We start from the raw sequence: 20,222 nt of genomic DNA on the forward strand, positions 1-20,222 counted from the left end.
TGGGCAAGACTTGGAAGTCCTACAGAGCAGTAGTAATTTGGGATGTGGGAACTTGGGCTCCTAGTTTCCTAGGAAGGTGGTGGCAGAAGCTTGGACTCCTGAGTCTAAGAGTGGTTGGGACAGGGACCCAGATTCCTATGTTCTGGGGGAGGAGGAGGCTGGGGACTTGGATTCCTGAATCTGAGGAAGGAAGGAGCTAGAGGACTGGAGTTCTGAGTCTGGGGGGAGGGAGCTGGGGGATACAACTGAGGGGACTTGAAATAGGAAGGTACCAGGGAACTAGACCCCTGGGTTTTCAGCAGGAGAGGGTAGAGGGCCAGGACCACTGGTTTCAAAAAAATAGTTTGGGCCACATCTCCACTTGATCATTCCAGTCTCTAACTCCCTTCCCCACCCCAGAGACAATGTCCTTTACTTCTGTCCCTTTAAGAGTCTAAATCTGTCGCTAGGCTCCCAGGATCCCCTGGGAGGGGGTCAGGTGCGTCACCTGTGTGCCCCTGAGACCCTACCTCCAACCGCCCTGCCCAGATCCATTCTGCAACATTCACCGTTCTCTGCATCCAGCTGTGCTCATCTGCTGTTACCTTGGACACCAGAGCAGGTAAGAGACCCCAGGACCTCAAGTAAGCCTGTCCCATCGATGTGTCAGCCGCCTCCACCTCCACCTGAACACAGACCTATGCTTCGGAGATGCAGACTAGCCCAGGAGATGCTGAAATCCTAGCTCCATCTTCAATAACAGACTTGAGAGTCCTGCCCCAAAGCTCTCTTCTTCGAGTCCCTACCCCTCCACCCTGCAGAGCCCAGACCCCAGACCCTATTTCTGGAGGACTCAGAGCTCCCAATTCCTTTCTAACTCAGGAACCAAGAGCTCAAGGCCTCTTATCTCCTTTCACGCCTGCAATCCAGCCCCCAAACCTTGCTCCCTCAAAATTCTAGGCATCTGAACTTCCAGCCTTCTCCTCCCTAAGGAACCAGGAGCCAGGAACCTCAGCCCCCTCACCCTGCAAGACCCAGGAGTCTGAACCCCCAGCAACCTTCTTAACCCAGAGCTCAAACGTCTCCCTCCTCCCTCCAATCCATGAGTCCAGCCCTCAGCCCTCAGGAGCCTCCTGTAGTGTAAACAACTGTTGAGTCAAGGTGTCCCGGGGGACCTCGGAGAGGAAGGAGATCCCATGTCCCCTCGAAGGCCTGACACTCTCCAAAGTCGAAGTCGAGGAGATCTGGGGGCCTGGAGAAGTGTCGTTCTTTCCCGATTTTTCTAGGACCCCTCGGTGAGACAGATAAGGAAATTAACTACGACTCCCAAGAAGCCCCGCGCCTCAGTCTCCCTTGCCTACCTCGGCCATCGCCCCACAAGCCTCCAAGGGACTTGCGATTGGGTTCTCCTCCCATCCCCGGCGCCAAGCTGGGCCCCGGACGTGGTCCACCTGTGGTCCAGTGAGCGTGGCCTCGGGGAGCAGGCGGGGCTCCTGGGAGCCTTCGGCCTTAACCCCTTCTTTCCCGCTCCCCCCGCAGCTAGAAGTATCTCCCAGAGCTATGAAATCATTCAGCCGGATCCTCTTCCTCGTCTTCCTCCTCGCCGGCCTGAGGTCCAAGGCCGCTCCCTCAGCTCCTCCGCCTTTGGGCTCTGGCTTTCCGGACACGGCCCACCCCTCTGAGACCTGCCCTCTGAAGGATGTTTCTGAAAATTCCACACGAGATCGCCTTAACCCAGAATTTCCTGGGACTCCTTGCCCTGAGCCTTCCAAACCACCTCATACGGTTTCCCTGGAAACCTTCCCACTTGACGTCACTGAGACCCCCAACCCTGACCTCCGAGAAACCCCGCACCCAGAGTCTCCTGAGACTCCCAAAGCTGACTCACTTACAACCTCAATATCAGAATCCCTGGACATCCCCAAAACTAACCTCTCCAAAATGACACACCCAGAGTCTTCTGAGATCCCCACACCTGGCCCAACTGAAATGCCACACCCAGGATCCCCTGAGACCCCCAAACCTAACTTCTCCAAAACTTCACGCCCAGAATTTCCTGAGACCCCAAACACTGACCTTATGCAAACTATACCCCAAGAATCCCCAGAGATTCCCCAGCTTAATGCCACTGAAATCTCACAGGCAGAACTCTCTGAGACCTCAAACACTAACCCTACCAAGACCCCTGACCCCAAATCCCCAGAAACCCATGACCTCACCTCCACTGAGACCCCGAACTCTGAATTTCTCCAAGCTCTCCATCCTGACCGTTCTAAAACCCCCCACCCAGAATCCCATGTGACCCACAATCCCAGCCCCACCGAAATTTCCCAAACAGAATTCCCCACAACCTACTACCAAAATGCAACAGATGTGCCCAGGACCTCCGACCCTCAAATCTCCACTAGTCTCTACCCAGAAACACCTGCGCCCTTCAAGGATGACGCCACTGCTCTAAATGGGCTGTCCCTGAATCCCAAACCAGAAACCCCTGCAGCCATCCAGCCCCACTCCCCAAAATTGCCCACTTCAGATTCTCCAGGAAAGGTTGAGCTGAAGGCCCCCCAGAACTCTGGCCCTAAGGAGTCCAACGCCCCTCCTCCCTCAGCCCGGATTGCAGGTCCCCCTGCTCTTCCAGGGCGCCCCAGTCAGTTGGCCCCTGCCACTCTGCGGGCACCCCAGAGGCACAGCCGAGGTGAGGAAGTCAGCACCATCATCGTGGTGGAGCGAGTGAAGGAGACCGGTGAGGGGCAGGAGCCGGACTCCTGAGTCTGAGGGAGGGGCTGGGGGCCTGGACTCCTGAGTCCGAGGGAGGAGGGGCTGGGGGCCTGGACTCCTGGGTGCGAGGGAGGACGGGCTGGGGGCCTGGACTCCTGGGACTGAGGGAGAAGGGTTTGGGAACAGGAATTCCTGGGTCTGAGGGAGGAGGGGGTTAGGAGCTTAGATTGCTGGTATCCCCCTTCAGGCGTGACTCTTGTGGGGCGACCACGTGGCGCAGCAGGCGGGGCCCTCTGCCTGTTCTTCGCGGGGACCGCGCTGCTGATCGGCATCTTTGTGCTGCTGTGGTGTCTCTACCGCCGGGCAGCTCGACAGCGGCCCTTCGCACATCACCGGCTTCCGGACGACGGAGATGAACCGGGTGAGCGCCCTGCCCCTTGAATGCCTGCACTTTTCCATAACCTGGTCTCTCCCCGCACTTTAGGGCGCCCAGCCAAAAAAGCACAGGTCCCCCACCCAAGGTCAGTGAAAGCCCTGGCTCTTCCATGGCCACGTCCAGCCCCCTAAATGTCCGCAATTTCACACGAGAGTCCAGTGCTGCTCCCAATGCGGTTGGAAACGGCTTCAGGCCCGGAGCCGGCCGTCCCCGCCAGCCCCGCCCCTGCCCCTCCAGGTGCGCGGCCAGGACTCCTGCACTTCCCGCCCTCCATTGCAAGCCCCGCAGCTGCTGCTCGGACACCACGCCTCCTGGTTTCTGCAGCGGCCCTACCCTTTTTATTGAAAACTCAGTTCAAATGCAGAATCGGAATCCTTTCTCCGGCCTCCCGATTGGTCAGCCGCACAAAAGGGGCCCTGGAGATGACCTGGAAGGGGGCCTGGAGGGTCAGCCCAGAGACGACCACGCCCCTTTGCTCCCACAGTTCTGCATTTGGACGCCCCGAAAGACCCCTACGACCTCTACTTTTATGCGCCGGATACCTGGGTCCCTTCCCACATCTCCACCAAGCAGCCCCCGCCCACACCTCCGCTGCCACCAAAGCTGCCCCCGCCGCCCCGCGGGGGTCGCCCGCAGCGTCTGGAGGCCCTGTCCCCCGCCACGCTCCCCAACAACTTCGTGTGAGCCCCACCGAGTTCTGCCGGACCTGCACATCCCCACAGTGAAGGAAAACCCTGCGCTTCTGGCATGCTTAGCTAGAGTAGTCCCCCGGATAAAGGGTCTAATATACAGAGATGCTTGCGCTGTGATCAGAGAACAAGGTCTGAGACCGAATAAATATCATGTTCCGATGGCTAGACCCCTCCTCTGGCCTGAGACCTGGGGTGGGAGGGGGCTGGAGTCTGAGACCGCTGAAACTTAGGGAGGAGGGGCTGGGGCCTGGACCCCTGGGTCTGAGGGAGGAGGGGCTGGGGGCCTGGACCCTGGGTCTGAGGGAGGAGGGGCTGGAGCCTGGACCCTGGGTCTGGGAGAGGAGGGGCTGGGGCCTGGACCCTGGGTCTGAGGGAGGAGGGGCTGGGGGCCTGGACCCCTGGGTCTGAGGGAGGAGGGGCTGGAGCCTGGACCCTGGGTCTGGGAGAGGAGGGGCTGGGGGCCTGGACCCTGGGTCTGGGAGAGGAGGGGCTGGGGATCTGGACCCCTGGGTCTGAGGGAGGAGGGGCTGGGGGCCTGGACCCCTGGGTCTGAGGGAGGAGGGGCTGGGGCCTGGACCCTGGGTCTGGGAGAGGAGGGGCTGGGGATCTGGACTCCTGGGTCTGACGGAGGAGGGGCTGGGGCCTGGACCCTGGGTCTGAGCGGGGAGGGGCTGGGGGTCTGGACTCCTGGGTCTGAGGGAGGAGGGGCTAGGGCCTGGACCCCTGGGTCTGAGCGGGGAGGGGCTGGGGGTCTGGACTCCTGGGTCTGAGCGGGGAGGGGCTGGGGGTCTGGACTCCTGGGTCTGAGAGGGGAGGGGCTGGGGCCTGGACCCCTGGGTCTGAGGGAGGAGGGGCTGGGGGCCTGGACCCCTGGGCATGGGGGAGGAGGGGCTGGGGCCTGGATCCCTGGAACTGAGGAAGGAGGAGCTGGGGGCCCGAACTCCTCGGTCTGAGGGAGGAGGGGGCTGGGGACCAGGACATCTGTGACCTCCACAGCCAAGAACAACTGAGCCTGTACACCAAAGCTTTTATTGGGAGTGGGGCAGGGCAGGATTTACAGTCACAGAGACAGAGACACAAAGACACAACCCTGCACTGGGAAAAAACACCCCTGTCTCCTGCCCCATTCCCTTTCATGGGATTCTGTGACTTCTCTATAGGTTCCCCAAATTCTAAGCTGAAAGAGGGGTGTCTGAGAGGGGAAGGATCCCAGATTTTGAGTCATTAAGCCCCTGAGGGACACAACAAATGGCCACTGAGAAACTGAGGGTAGTTCGAAACCACCCAGGAGAATAAAGTGCGAGGAATTGGGGAGGGGGCATCATGAAGCCACCATGGGGGAGTTCAATGGTGGTGGCTTCAAACCTTTGAGTTCATGGACTGGAGCAGCCACTATTTAGACCTGAAAACCAGGTCAGAAAAAGTGCACGGGGGTGGAGAGGCATATTGTTAAAATTGCGATTTTGGTTGTTTCCCCAGACATTATGCTAAGCGAGGGAGAAGAGGGGCTTGGGAAATTTGGTGCTTTCGCAGAATCTGCTGGTAGGGGAGATGTGAAGTGGGCGAGGAAGGGGGGACTTGAAACCGCCATTTTCCCTCAGAAACGCTGGTGAGAATCAATCCCTGGAATGGCGGGGACGAGTAATTGGCTAAACCAATCTGGAAGATGCAGAACAGAGTTGGGAGAGATTTGAAACTTCTAGAGGAGGACCTTGAATTTTTCTGAAAGGAGAGGGGAGCTGAGTGATCTCAAGGGTTAGCCTGAGAGTCCCTGGAGATAAAGGAAAGCGGGGGGTGGGGGTGCCTCAAAACCACAAGAGAGAGTAAGAGGTTGAACTGTCCATTCAAATAAAGCCCTGAAAGGAGAGATTTGAAACCACTGAGGCAGAACGGGTGGAGAGGGAACCTTTAGGGGAATTTGGGTATCCTTGAAACTGTCAGTCTGCAGCTTCACTACCCCTGAGAGGCAACTGGGAAGGAAAGAGGATTTGACAGCACTGGGAACAAGGGAGAGTGCTTCTTAGGCCTGAGGCAGGACAGAGAGGAGCGGGGTTCCTTGACACTGTCACTCAGGCCAGAGATGAGTGGAGTGGAGGTCCTGGAAACTGCCATTCAGTGGGAGGCACATGGTCAGTAGTCCCGGACAGGGGGTGGGGGCCTGGGGGGCTGAAATGTGCTGTGTGTGGCCCCATAGGAGGGCGGTGGTGCAGGGGGTGCCCCCGGGGGCTCAGCCTCGTCCTCCATTTCACTGTCGTCACTGCCAGCCAGCTGGTCATGGCCAACGAAGCCACACTTCTCCTCGCTCATCTCCTCAGGCTCTGCCCACGGCTGCTTCTCTCCAGAAGCAAAGACCCCATAGAAGATGACACCTCCATAGTGCACCAGGGAGGCAATTAGGAACACGTATTGCCACTCCTCCCGAGTCTGCAGGGGACAATAGGGCTGAGGTCAAATGGGAGGACACAGAAACAGAGGCGGAGAGAGGGGGAGGCCTAGAGGAAGGGAGGCAGAGACCCAGAGAGGCTGAAAAGGCAGGGATGGCACCTCAGAGACAGTGCCACCACGTGGTCAGTTAGGTACCAAGCACACACTCGGAGGGTGACTGCGTCAGGACTGCGGCACCGACCTTGTGCTTAGTCATGGCCCCCACGATGATGGGGCACACCATCCCCGACAGTGTGCCCACGCCATTGGAGATGCCCATGAGGATGCTGGCGTAGCGCGGGGCTATGTCCAGGTGGTTCACGTTGAACCCTAGCGGAGAGACAAGTCGGAAGGCGTCACACCGGAATCTCACTCGAGTGATTCCCACTGGGACGTTCTCAAACTTCTCCCCTCCCGGCCACTCATGTTCCACCTTTTGTGAGGCTGAGAGGCCCCGTTCCTGAACCAGGAAGTTCCCTACAGAGCTGACCAGAGTCCCCCAAGCTGCGGATCCGCGGTTCTCACCAGAGATGGCGAAGCCGCTGAAGCCCACGGCTAGGACCAGGAAGGAGATGGCCACGCCCTTGGAGTGCGAGTAGCCGACCACCAACAGCAGCGTGGCTTCCATGCCGAAGCCTACGGGGGGGGGGGAGGGGGGGAGGGCGCGTCTCCTGAGTGTCGGCCGGAGCGGGGCGCAGGCTGCCCCACACCGCCCTTCCAGACCTGCCCCAGCCCCAAACCGCCTCTGTCCGCCCCAGTCTGGCCACCTCCACGCCCAGGCCTCCTCGCGCCCTCCACGCCACCCGCGCCCACTCTAACCAGGCCCCTACTTCTCCAAGACCCAGCCCTGACCACGCCCACCAGCTCCATCGCCCCTCCCGTAGCTCCACCCCTTGACTAGGCCACTCCCTGAACACGCAGGATCCCTGCTGTGCACATTCACACCTTCCCCTCGATCCCCACTCATGAGTTTTGTGTTTTTTTTAATTTTTGATTTTTTTTTTTTAAGAGACAAAGTCTCACGATGTTGCCCAGGCTGGTCTCAAACTCCTGAGCTCAAGTGATCCACTGGCCTTCGCCTCCGAAAGTGCTGGGATTACAGGGGTTAGCCACCATGCCCTACCTGTTTTTTAATTTTTACTTGTAATTTTAATTTTTCTAGAAACAAAGTCTCGCTCTGTCGCCCAGGCTGGAGTGCTGCGGCGCGATCATAGCTTAGTGCAGCCTCACACTTCTGGGCTCCAGCGGTCCTCGCTTCCCAGCCTCCCAAGTAGATGGGACCACAGGCGCGCGCCACCACGCCTAGCAAATCTCACTCGTTAGCAGGCCCCTAGACCCTGTCTCTCCAGGTGCCTTACTCATAGCGCCTCTTCACCACCTAGTTCATGTCCTACCACACCCAACTTTGTGCAGGCCTTGTCCCTCCAGGCCCAACTTGGTCTTGCCTCTGCTCCACCCGGGAAGTCTCGCCCACCCTGCCCTTCCACGCGGTGGCCCCTTGGACGGCCGCGTGACAGTCCCTTTCATCCAAGCCTGCCCTGCCCCGGCTCCACCCTGTTGGCCACGACCGTTTGCATAGAAAAGGACTCCTGGGGCAGGCTAGATGGTTTCCACCTGTAACCACTCCCCATCACCTCTCAATCCCGCTCTGCTCCACCCAGGCTGTCCTAGAGCCGGCCCAGGCCCCGCCCCACTCACCTCCGCAGTTCATCAACTTGCGCACGTTGGTGGTGGACATGATGCGGCGGCTCCGCAGGAAGTCCGCGATCTGGCCGCCGATGGGCACGATGATGGTCATGACCAGGTGGGGCAGCGCGGACACCAGGCCTACCTGCGGGAACAGGTGTACAGGGGAGACTAGGGTTCGGGGCCGCCGGCTCGGCGTCTCTGCCCGGTCCGTGCACCACCGGCTCCTCCCTGCCTCGGGATCTCGGCCAGTTCCCTCCCGCCGACCCCTCCGCGCCCCCCTGCCCTCTCCGCTTGGGCTCTACCTTGCTGATCTCGAAGCCGAACACTTCTTCGAAGTAGGCGGGCTGGGAGATGAGCAGCAGGTAGAACGTCCAGCTGCGGCAGAAGTTGGCCACGATGATGGCGTAGACTGGCATAGACGTGAAGAAGCGCCGCCAGGGAGTGCTAAACTTCTGTGGGGGCGAGGGGAGGGCCGCTAAGACGGAGAGCGGGGCTGAGGGCTTCTCCGCGTCCCTTCAGGGACCACAGTGTAGTTCTGCAGAGACCAAAGGATCCCGACCGCACTGAAACTTCTATGGACCCAAAGGCGCGGGCTACACCATGTTGCCGTGGGGACCCAGGGATCCTAGCCTCAAGGTGACACTTGAGTGATGAAGGGGTCCTGGCCCTATGGTAGCCTCTCAGGTCCGCAGGTGTCTGGGCCCCTCAGGGACCTTTTTCTTTATTTTTATTTTTACTTTTTGTATTTTGGATTTTTGAGTAGAGACGGTTTCTCGCCATGTTGCCCAGGCTGGTCTGGAACTCCTGGACTCAAGCGCTCCTGCAGCCTCCACCCCCCAAGTGTTGGGATTGCAGGCGGAAGCCACTGAGCCTGCCCTAGCAGTCTCTGTTTATGCAAAAATGCCCCCAAAATACAGCCTCAACCCAAGGTCTAAGCAAAACCTCCACATTCTAATCCCTTCTCTGCTGGCTTTAACCATGCCCTGTCAGTGGTTCTAATCCTGCTCAACTCCCGACCTAACCCTGCCCCCAGCACCTGAGAATCCCGTCCTCCGCGGGTTGCAACCCGCCTCCTAGGTTCTAGCCCCTCTCTTTCCGTTCCAGTCCTGTCTCCTCTAGAGTCTGCAGGAACCCTCCCTGATCTACACGCTGTGCAGGTTCGTGGCTTGCTATCTCTCCCCGCCCCTTCCCCGAAGATTTGGTCCCGGACCGTGAGGGGGTTCATGAGTTTCGCGCTCTCTCCGATGGCGTCCTCGATGTACTTGCGCTCCTCCTCCGAGATGCTGGGGTGCAGCGCGGGGGACTCGTAGGAGACGAGCAGCCAGAACAGGTACCAGAAGATCCCGAAGCTGCCTGGGGGGGTCAGGATGGGGATGGGAGCGAGGTGAGGACCGGCCCCGCTCAGCCCCAGCGCCACCCGGAACCAGGCATTCGGGTCCCTCACCGTAGACGTAGAAAACAGAGCTCCATCCTGAGTACTGCACAAGGACTCCGGCGAGGGGCATCGCGACCACCGCCCCAGCATAGGAACCTAAGGGGGAGGATGTGGGGGAGAGAACAGGCCCCTCTTCCCTCAGATCAAGGAGTGCGGACCCCCACCACTCCCACCTTTCCAGACACAGAATTACAGGCCACAGCCCCTCCTCCCTCAGACCCAGGAATCCAGGCCTAGCCCCTCCTCCCTCGGACCCAGGAGTCCACGCCCCCAGCTCCTCCTCCCCCAGATCCAGGAGTCCAGGCCCCCAGCTCCTCCTCCCTCAGACCCAAGAGTCCAGGCCCAGCCCCTCCTCTCTCAGACCCAGGAGTCCAGGCCCCCAGCTCCTCCTCACTCAGACCCAGGAGTGCAGGCCTCCAGCCCCCACTACCTCAGACCTGGGAGTCCAGGTCCAGAGTCTCCTCCTCCTCCCTCAGACACAGGAGTTCAGCGCGCCCCCCCCCAGCCCCTCCCCGCTCAGACCCAACAGTCCAGGCCCCCAGCCCCTCCTCCCTCAGATTCAGGAGTGAGGAGCCCCCTTCCTCTCACCACAAAAGGCTGTGGTCGCCAGGCGACTCCGTTCTAAGGGTGGGGCCCATTTGCTCCAGATCCCATGGCAGGCGGGGTATGTGACCCCCTAAAGAGGAGAAAACCAAGGTCACTGAGAAGAGGCAGGGTCCGAGCGAGGGCAGGGTCATATCAGGCGGGGATTTACCTCTACCAACCCCTGCAGGATCCTCACGAAGATGACACAGCCATAGTGGACGCGGGCAGCTGAGGGGATCAGCATGTTTAGAGTGGATGTTGCCACAATAGCAAAGCCGAAAACCCTGACGGGAAGGGTGAGAGAAAAGAATCCAAGCTATCCAGCCATGCCCGGGATTCTGCCTTTCCCGCCCACAGCAAGCTAGGCCCAGTGGTCCCCAGGACCCCAGGTCCCACCACCTCTCTGACTTCCACCTTCCTCAATCGCAAGCCCCACCTTTCTCTAAGACCCACCCCCAAATCCAGGCTCCTCCCACTTACCAGAGCCAGCCCGCAAATTCAAGACCACGCCCTCTAACTCCACCCACACAACTGTAGTTAACAGCCCACTTTGAGACCCCACCTCTGTACCTGTTGGCTGCAAATTTTTGGCAGATAAATCCTCCCGGAATCTGAGTGACAATGTAGCCCCAGAAAAAGGAGCCGTGTATGAGGCCGACAGTCTCTGGATCCCAGCTGAACTGGGCTTTCTGCGGGCCAAAATGTACATTAAATCCGTCGCCCTGCCCAGGCTCTGCCGCTCCACCAATCGGCACCCACAGACTTAGCGCCTTGCCCTATCAGCAACGAGGAACCCCTCCCACCTCCAAACGCCTACCAATCAAAGCTCACACTATCTTTTTGTCAATTAAAGTCCACGAACTCTGCTCTTCCACGTTGCTAGGGCCTATACTGCCTTAACAACGGGGTCTATCATCACCTAGACGCCTTGCTTTGCCTGCTTCCTTGCCTCCATGAAAGCCTAGGGGCCCATGTATGATGATGACTCTCTCCACTTATATCCAGCTTATGAGCGTTTGTGGAGCGACCTGCACAGGGTCCAGGCAGGGAAATGAAACAGCCAAGGGGGCGGACCAGATTGGAAGGGAGCCAGGGGAGGAGCTTCAGGTAGGAGAAAGGCACAAATCAGGCCTCTTTTCTGATGCAGGGGCAAGGCCTATGCTGAAATTAAAATAGGAGAAAGGACAGGGCACCGTGGCTCACGCCTGTACTCCCAGGACTGGGAGGCCGAGGCAGGAGGATCGCTTGTGCCCAGGAGTCCGAGACCAGCCTGGGCAACAGAGTGAGACCTCGTCTCTACAAAGATAAAAATAAAAATGTTAGCTGGGTATGCTGGCGCGCGCCTGTAGTCCCAACTGCTCAGAAGGCTGAGGCAGGGGAGTCGCTTGAGCCCAGGAGTTCGAGGCTGCAGTGATGGTGCCACTGCACTCCAGCTTGGGCGACAGAGCAATGGCCCCACTGCACCGTAGCCTGGGAGACCCAGTGGGTCTTTAGATAAGGGACAGAACACATGGAGTGGGACGTAGGCAGTGGCAGGTTTTCAAAAAATATCAAATTCAGGGAGGAACCTGAGATGGGACTGAGATTAAATAGATGTGACCCGGGGACATGAGCTTGGGGTACAGGCGTGAGCAAAATTGCTAGTAGGTCCAAAATGGGGCAGGGGCAACCCCTAGGGAACCTGATGTTGGGGCGGACTCTACGTTTTTCAATCAAGCCCCTGGAAATAAGGGCGGGACTTCATTTAGATCAGGACGGGGCTTAGGAAACGGAGGCGGCCCCTAAGGCGAGGTCAGAACTAAGGGGTGCACGGATTGGGCGGAGCTATTCCAGCAGCGTTTCGAAAGGGGCGTGGCCTGGGCGTCTAGTGGGTGAATGTGACGTCATGGGGGCGTAGGCGGAGCTCGGTGAGCGGGGCGGGGCTCTGCAAGGGCTCCGGCCTTGAGCTACCTGCACCACCACGTGGCCCCCGCGGTGGGTCGTGCTGTTATTGACCATGGAGACGATGGCCACGCCCAGGTTGCAGCGGATGCCAAAGCTGATGCAGAAGCCCAGACCACTCATGATGGCGATAATGTAGCGGCGAGGGAGGCCGAAGCAGGTGCAGTCCACCACCGGCGGGTCCCGGGTCTGCGTGGTCACCGGGCGCCCATCCGCACTCAGCTCCAGCGTCTCCGCGCCTTCCTGCCGCTTCTCCAGAAGGCTGCGGGACAGCAAGAGCCTGAGACTCGGAAGTCCAGGCCCCCAGCCCCCTCACCCCCAAGACCAGGATCCAGGGCAAAACCTGCTTTTCAAGATCTAGAATTCTAAGCCCGCACCTCCTCCTTCACCAAGAGTCCAGGTCCCTGGCTCCCTTCGCCCCCCGTGATCCAGAAATCCTCCATCTCCCTGAGACCGGGAATTCAGGTCCCCAGCCCCCTCCTTCTTCACATCGACAATCTTCAATCCCCCTCTCCCAGCTCTGTCAAATCCTTCAACTCAGGAGATTTAGACCCCAGACAACCCTTTGGGATTCAAGAGCCTGTGCCCCCACTCCGAGGCCCAAAGACTCTCCAGCCGCCTCTCCCGGATAAGAGTCTATTCGAGGAAGGAAAAGGTGCTAAGGAGATGCTTCAGCAAAGGTGTCAAAAGAACAGATGCTTCTCAGCCACGTTTGCTAGGGGGTGGGGAGATGTCCAGGACCCTGGGAATCCAGCAGCCCATCCCAGGCATCCCTAGGGAAACTTGAGCCCAGGCTGTCAGCCTAGGGGGTAGGGAGGGGGAGTGGCGGGTGGTGTCCTGGCAGGGGACAGATGGCCCTGGTAGGGGGATTGGCTCATTCCCCAGCGTGACTCTCGCCCCCGCCCGTTCTGGATCCAGAATCAAGTCTGTGATGACGAAGAGGGTATTTGGAGGGCTGCCTCAAACCCAGGGAGAGGCTGCAGAAAGAGAGAGGTGCCTTCAGACAGGTGGAGAAAGACCCAAAAAGAGGGTGACAGAGATGGGGGGAGTTGTACAGAGGCCCAGAGAGAGGGGTCACAGACAGAAGAAGGGAGAGAGATCCAGTGAAAGGGGGACAGAGATCTAGAGAGGAGGAGACAGAGACCCAAAGAGAGGGAGAGAGAGTAACAGGGGAGCAGAGACCCAGAGAGAGAGGGGAACAGAGACCCAGAGATACAGGGGGACAGAGACCCAGAGATACAGGGGGACAGAGACCCAGAGACATAGCGGGACAGAGACCCAGAAAGAGGGGGACAGAGACCCAGAGAGAAAGGGAGACAGAGACCCAGAGAGAGAGGAATAGAGACCCAGATAGAGAGGGGGACAGAGACCCAGAGATGGAGGGGTCAGAGACAGAGGATGACAGAGACCCAGAGGGAGGGCGACAGAGACCCAGAGAGAGGGGGAGAGAGACCCAGAAATAGGGGGACAGAGACCCAGAGAGGGAGGAGATGGAAACCTAGCGAAGGAAGCAGACAGAGTCCCAAAGAGGTGCGGGGACAGAAACCCAGGAGATAGGACATAGATGCAGAGAGAAGAGAACAGAGATCCAGAATGCAAGAGAAAGATGGAGAGCCTGGGAGACGGAGGATAGACAGGCTGGGACATGATTTGTGAGGTGCGGCCCGTCTCTGAGGTGGGTAGGCAGCCAGGGGATCGGGCTGGATCCCAGGAAGGGGCTGGAACAGATGGAGGCGAGGGAGACTGGGACGGGGGAGGAAGGAACAGCCAGACGGTCCAGGGGGAGGGAGGTGGAAGAGCTGCGAGAACACAGCAACCCCTCCCCGTCCTAGAACTTAAGGAGGTGGGGAGGGGCAGTTAAGAAACAGGGGTGGGAAAAGCTGGGGAGTGGACAGAACCCAGAAGGTGTAGGAACGAGACCCCAAGAGGAAGAAGACAGAGAGCCAGAGATAGGGGGGATTGAAGCCACTAGGATGAATAGTACAGGATGGCAGAAACTCCCCCCACATCAGAACACATCACCCAAAGAGATTAGACTTTGACCCAGGTTGACATCAGATGATATTTGACCTTGAAACTCAAGATGTGATTGCAGCCCCTGATATGAGATTCCTTGTTAATATGAGGAGATGTCAGATCTCTAATCAAGGCTGTCTAAACAGGGGGTCTCAGTATACCACATCTATAAAATGGGGACAAGGGCAAAAATGCAAGAGAATAAAGAGGGAACTTCAAGGTGATATCAATCATTTTAGAGCAAGAGGACCAAGGACGCAGAGATGAAGGTGGCCTTGATGCTTTGCAGGGGACAAGGACAGAGAAGGCAGATCCTAGATGCAAATCCCCCTCCCCTCCCTGGATACCCCAAACTCAGGCCTGGGGACTTGGCGATGAGGAAAAGCAACACTTAGGAGGCCATTACCCCAAATCGAGAAGATGTCTCAACTTCTCTCTCTGTCTCTCTCTCTCTCTGCTACTCTCAGGATCTCTGTCCACTCCCCCACGTCTTTGTCTCCTTGTGTCCCTCTGCTCTCTCTTCTCTTCCCATTGTACAACTAAGGAAACTGAGGCTCGGGGAGCTGAAGTGGCACTCCAAGGTCACAGACAAGAACAGCAACGGGACCTGATCCCTTACTGGCCCTAGGCATGCCCCTGCCCAAGACCTGGCTCTCAGAAAGGAGGCACCTTGGGTTCTCATCTCTCTGGCATCCCATTCCCCCATGTCCTTGTTCCAAGTCACCCTGGGTGCAAGGGAGCTCCCCACCAGCTGTGGCATCACTCATCTCAAGGAAGAGCTCCGTTCTAGGCTTGCGAGGGAGACCGACCTGGGTTCAAATCATGGGGCTCATACTCATCCACTGATCTCCCCAACCCCAGGATGGAACCTCAGTTTCCCCATCTTTGTCTAGAGGATTAAATGAGATCAACCTGTTGTCTCTAATATGGGGTATTCCCCTCTCCCTCCAACCATCAGAGCAAACCCCAGGCATTGGAAACAAATGCTTTTCTCTGCGCAAACTCCCTGCTGATGGTCCTGGCCAGAGCCCGGGGGTCTCTGGGGACCCAAGAGGTAACTCAGAGAGGTGAGAGCCAGGAGAGATTGACTGTGAGAAACCCTAGCACAGATGAGAAACAGAGGCAGAGACTGAGGGAGGGGCCTGAGGAACACATCCCTCCCTCTGCCACCCCCCAGCCCCCTCCACCAGCACGTCTTTCTCTCTCTCTCATTCTCCTGACTTCACACTGATGTATTTTGAGAAACTCGTGAAAGGAGGCGAGAAAAAGGGTGGGGAGGGGCTGGAAAATTGGAAAAAGAAGGGGTGAGGTTATCTCAGCTTCCCCTCCACTGCCAACCTCCGTCACTGCACCATCCTCCTGCCCACCTCCCCCCACTCTGTCCAGCCTTATTCTTGTCTCTCATGTTACTAGAGGGTGGGGTAACTTTGGAGCTAAGAGGTGATCTGCAGCAAGCAAGACGGATGTTAGACTTAGCAAAGGACCCCCATGGCCTAGCGAGGTGGACTGAAGCTCAACGAAAGACAGGGTCAGGGCTGTGGGCCAAGGGGACAGGGCCTGAGGCATGGCGGCAGGGGCATGGTACTGATGAGGCCATCTCCTTCGTGTACTGTGGCCAGATATATTTTTAGGCTTTTCCGCAGCTGAGTAATTTATCTGACTTAGAGCCAAAGCTGGGGTTGGGGGTGAGAGCCTGTGGGGAGGTGTCCAGATTATCCTGAGGGACACTTGGGTCACTGGGGTCATCAACCTGGTTGGGAGGGAGTCCCTCTCAGCCCCAGCCTATATCCTTTGGGAAAGCTGTCCTACTCCAGGAGCCGAAATTTTTGGCCTCTAACTCCTTTCTCTCCCAGGGACCCAGGGTGCTCTGACTTCTTCCACCCAGCTTCACCCCCTCAAGGACAATGGGCTATGAGCCCCAATCCGCTTTAGCTGCAGATTAAACTCCATGCCAGACAGAAGCGGAAAAAGACACAGAGAGACGGAGAGACCCGTGGTGGGAGAATTAAAACCCAGAGACGGGGACAGGGATCCAGAGAAGTGGGGACCAGAGATTCAGGGAAGAGGAGAGACCCAGAAAGAGGGGGACAGAGACTCCGAGTCAGGGGTTGATAGAGATCCAGTGAGAGCAAGGGCCAGAGAACCAGAGAGAGGGGCACAGAGACGCAAAGAAGCGGAGGCAGAGATCTAGGGAGAAGGAGGGGCCCAGAGAGAAGGGAGCGGAGATCTGGAAAAAGAGGGAGACGGAGACCCAGAGAGAAAGGGGGCAGAGACATCCAGAAAGAGACGGGGACAGAGACCCAGAAGTGGTGGGGGAGGGAGCCAGAGACCTGGGAGAGAGGGATTTACAGCACCAGAGAAAGAGTGGAGCCGGGTGGGGTGGGGTGCAGAAAAATGAACAGGGTAATGGACAAGGCTCGACCAGGGAGAACGGCGCCGTCGGAGCCCACGGCAGAAAACTGGACAGATGGGTGGACCCCCATGCCGGGGTATCGCCCGTTCATCTGTCAGTCTGCGCCCAGGTGGGAATTAGCATCCTCCTCAGATCCTCCCACTCTTCTCCTCCCGGGACCCCCGCCAGGCTCACCGGTGCAGCTTCCCGAGAGCACGACCCGCTAGCTTCCGAAACTCCTCCTGGCGGAACTCCATGGTGGCGGCTCCTGCCGCCGGTCACCCCGCCGGTCCCCCCCTCCGATCCCCCCGCCCGCGGGCCCGGGCGGCCGCGTCCGGGTTCCCGGGGTCCGCCCCGGCCCGGCCGGCCCCGCAGCTCCGCTCGGGGGGGAAGGAGGCTGCAAGTGCAGGCGGCCCGGGGGCTGTCACAGGACTCAGAGCCGGGGGCGGGGCGCGGGAGGCCCGCCCCGGCCCCACCAGGCCCCTCCCCTCATCTGCCAGACCCGCCCCCTCTCGCAGCCCTTTCATCCTCGTCTTGTCCCCTCCTGAGCCTTCCAAGACCGCGCCTGTGGGTTCTGAACTCACGCCTCCGAGTTCACGCCCCCCAATTCTGTTCCTTCCCCAGGCTACTCCCCCTATCCCTGTTCCATCCCCCCTGGCTCCTACCCAGATTTTCTGTCCTCTCCTGAGTTCTCATCCCCATCATTTCTCTCCCCGATTTCTGTTCCCCCTAATTTCGTCCCTTACAAGCCTGTCTCGTCTGACTTTCCCTCTGCGTTCATCCTCCAGTTCCTTCACCCCTGGACTCCTTCCCCGCCCCCACCCCGCAATTCCATCCCCATCCCACCTCGTCCCCAGTTCCAATAGTCTCATCCAGGGAGTTCTTTCTTTTCTCATTCAAGGGAAATTCTTTCCCCTCAAGTCCAACGCCTACTTCGATCCACCTGTCGTCCCCCTCTAGTCCCTTTCGCCACCCGGGTTCTTCACTCTTGAGCTCCATCTCCTCCTGAGTTTCCATCTTTCCCCTTTGAATCCCATACTCCTCCAGCTCTATTCTCCCTCCGGCGTCTCTCTCCTCCCTGTTGCTTCTCTCCCTGAGTTTCATTCCCTAACCCCAATTTTCTTCCCTCTGGCTTCCGTCCCCCACAGTTATATTTCACACACCCCACCAGTGCCAGCTGCGACCCCATAGTCTCCCCATTGTGTTATTTCTCCCCTCCTCTGAGATCTGTCCGCGCTCTGAGTTCTTCCCTAGCTCCGGGGGATCCATTCCGCTATTTGAGTTCTGTCTCCACCCCCTGAGATCTGTCCCCGCCCCCTAAATTGTGATCCGCACCCCCTGGCATCCTCACCCGTCGCTGACCTGAGTTCTGCCCCCGCCCTCTGAGTTCTCTCTACACCGTTGGAGTTGTGTCCCCTTCTCCTAGGATCTGTCCCTGTGATCTGTCCCCGCCCTCTCAGTTCTGTCCTTGCCCCCTGGAATCTGTTCCTGCCATCTGAGTTCTACCCCTTCCCCATAGGATCTGTCTCTGCCCCCTGGAATCTGTCCCCACCCACCGAGTTCTGGCCTCCGTCCCTGGGATCTGTCCCCGCCCTCTGTGTTCTACCCCTGCCCCATGGGATCTGTCCCCGCCCTCCCAGTTCTCCCCGCCCCCTGGATCTGTCCCTACCCTCCCAGTCTTGCCCTGGACCCATGGGATCTGTCCCCGCCCTCCGACTCTGATCCTCGCCACTGGGATCTGCCCTCGACCTCCCAGTCCTGCCCCCGCCCCCGAGATCTGACCCCGCCCACCGAGCTCTGGCCTCCGCCCCTGGGATCTGTCCCCGCCCTCCCAGTCCTGCTCCCGCCCCATGGGATCTGTCCCCGCCCTCCGACTTCTGACCCTCGCCACTGGGATCTGTCCTCGACCTCCCAGTCCTGCCTCCGCCCCTGGAATCTGACCCCGCCCACCGAGCTCTGGCCTCCGCCCCTGAGATCTGTCCCCGCCCTCCCAGTCTTTCCCCTGCCCCATGGGATCTGTCCCTCGCCCACCGCCTCCGCCCCTGGGATCTGTCCCTGCCCTCCTAGTCCTGCTCCCACCCCCGGAATCTGTCCCCGCCCACCGAGCTCTGTCTCTACGCCGGAATTCCAGCGCCGCCCCGTTGGGTAGAGCCCGGCCCTTCCCTGTCCCGGGCCCGCAGACAGGGTCCCGCCCCGCTCCTGTCCTCAGACCAGCCCATCTCCCGGCGCTGTGTCCACCTCCAGATCCGGGCCCCAGGAGGGTGATCCTTTCCCCACTACCTCCCGGCGTCGGGCCGCAAATGCATTTGGTATTAAATTTTCATGATGCGGCCCGCGGTGGGGTGGGAGGAGCAGACGGCGCGTCGGGCGGGCGCCAAGGACGGGGTGGCCGGGAAGCCACTGACCGCCGCAGCCTCTCGCTTCCAGCCCTGACTGGCTGGGTCTCTGGGTCTCACAGTTTTGAGAAACCCCTGGGACCCCAGAACGGAGGACGCTGCGGGTCTGAGGCAGGAGGGAGGTAGGAACCGAGACTCGTAGGGCTGAGGTAGCAGCGCGGGAGCCGCTCACATGCGCCACCCAGTGGCTGCAGAGTCCCCAGCCCGGGTGCGAAGGCGGTGGTTGCGGCTCGGGGCCAGGTGTGAGGGTGGAGCAGATGGTGAAGAGGAGGGAGTGGGAAACGGGCCCCGCCGCTGCCAAAACCTGGGCCTTTGCCGAAACCATCGCCATGGAAACCGAGGAAGGAGGAAAGGACCCAGCCCCACACTTTTTCAGGACCTGGGAATGAGTTACTTGGCCTCCTCCAGCGGCTCACCGTCCCAACTACAAGTCCCAGCGGCCTCTGAGCCTCAGCGCTCGCTTGAGAAGGGCCGCGCACTCCGAGGGCCTCTGGGAGATGTAGTTCTCCGGGACGATGGGCAGGGATACGTTGCGCCCTCTGGTGGACACGGCGCCCACGTTCGCTCATCCGTTCCGCGGCCGGAAAGACACTACCTGAAGTCACTCCCACTCCGACCTCCTCCCCGTCTTTTCTCCCCCTCCCTCCCAATTCACCCCATTGCAGACACATTGTGCTTGCCTGCCTGCCTTTTCTTTCCTTCCTTCCTTCCTTTTCTTTCTCTTCTTTTTTCTTTCTTTCTTTCCTTCCTCTCTCCTTCCTTCCTTTCTTTTTCTTTCTCCATCTTCCTTCCTTTCCCCTTTCCCCTGCCTTCCTTCCTCTTTCTTTCTCTTCTTTTCTCTTTCCTTCTTTCTTCCTTCTTTCCTTCCTCCTTCCTCCTTCCTTCCTTCCTCGTTTCCTTCCTTTTTCAGACAGAGCCTCACTCTGTCGCCCAGGGGCAGCTCACTGCAGTTTCAACCTCCCTGGACTCCCACCTCAGCCTCCCGAGTAGCTGGAGACAACAGGTGTGCACCACCATGCCCCACTAACTCACATTGTGCTTTGAGCATTTACCACTGAAGTTCCTCCATCTACTGATGATCCTAGGATTTACTAAAGAAGAGGAGGGTATAGACAATCACTTTTTTTTTTTTTTTTTTTTTTTTTTGAGATGAAGTTTCACTCTTGTTACCCAGGCTGGAGTGCGATGGCGCCATCTTGGCTCACAGCAACCTCCGCCTCCTGGGTTCAAGCAATTCTCCTGCCTCAGCCTCCTGAGTAGCTGGGATTATAGGCGCCTGCCACCATGCCAGGCTAACTTTGTATTTTTAGTAGAGACGGGGTTTCTCCATGTTGGTCAGACTGGTCTCAAACTCCCGACCTCAGGTGATCCGCCCGCCTTGGCCTCCCAAAGTGCTGGGACTACAGGTGTGAGCCACCATGCCCGGCCTCAACAATCACTTATTAACTCAATAAATACTTATCAAGGCAGGGCGCTCCTGTAATCCCAGCACTTTGAGAGGCTGAGGAGGGCCAATCAC

General features: G+C 58.8%; 2 protein-coding genes across 2 annotated transcripts; one reads left to right on the forward strand and one right to left on the reverse strand.

Moving 5' to 3' along the window:
* Positions 1-1,539: 1,539 nt before the first annotated feature.
* GFY (golgi associated olfactory signaling regulator) lies at positions 1,540-3,896 on the forward strand. The gene is made up of 3 exons (XM_003269770.2): positions 1,540-2,722; positions 2,945-3,118; positions 3,618-3,896. The coding sequence occupies exons 1-3, from the start codon at positions 1,540-1,542 to the stop codon at positions 3,815-3,817; spliced, it is 1,557 nt and encodes a 518-aa protein (XP_003269818.1). The 3' UTR covers positions 3,818-3,896.
* Positions 3,897-4,835: 939 nt separating this feature from the next.
* SLC17A7 (solute carrier family 17 member 7) lies at positions 4,836-16,786 on the reverse strand. Its single transcript, XM_030821052.1, has 12 exons — positions 16,503-16,786; positions 11,909-12,161; positions 10,529-10,647; positions 10,128-10,242; positions 9,962-10,049; positions 9,383-9,469; positions 9,149-9,291; positions 8,241-8,390; positions 7,948-8,080; positions 6,775-6,885; positions 6,452-6,579; positions 4,836-6,249 (listed from the first exon to the last, which is right to left on the reverse strand). The coding sequence occupies exons 1-12, from the start codon at positions 16,562-16,564 to the stop codon at positions 5,956-5,958; spliced, it is 1,683 nt and encodes a 560-aa protein (XP_030676912.1). The 5' UTR covers positions 16,565-16,786; the 3' UTR covers positions 4,836-5,955.
* Positions 16,787-20,222: the final 3,436 nt, after the last annotated feature.

This window comes from Nomascus leucogenys, chromosome 10, assembly GCF_006542625.1.
Source record: "Nomascus leucogenys isolate Asia chromosome 10, Asia_NLE_v1, whole genome shotgun sequence".
Classification (NCBI taxonomy): Eukaryota; Metazoa; Chordata; class Mammalia; order Primates; family Hylobatidae; genus Nomascus; species Nomascus leucogenys.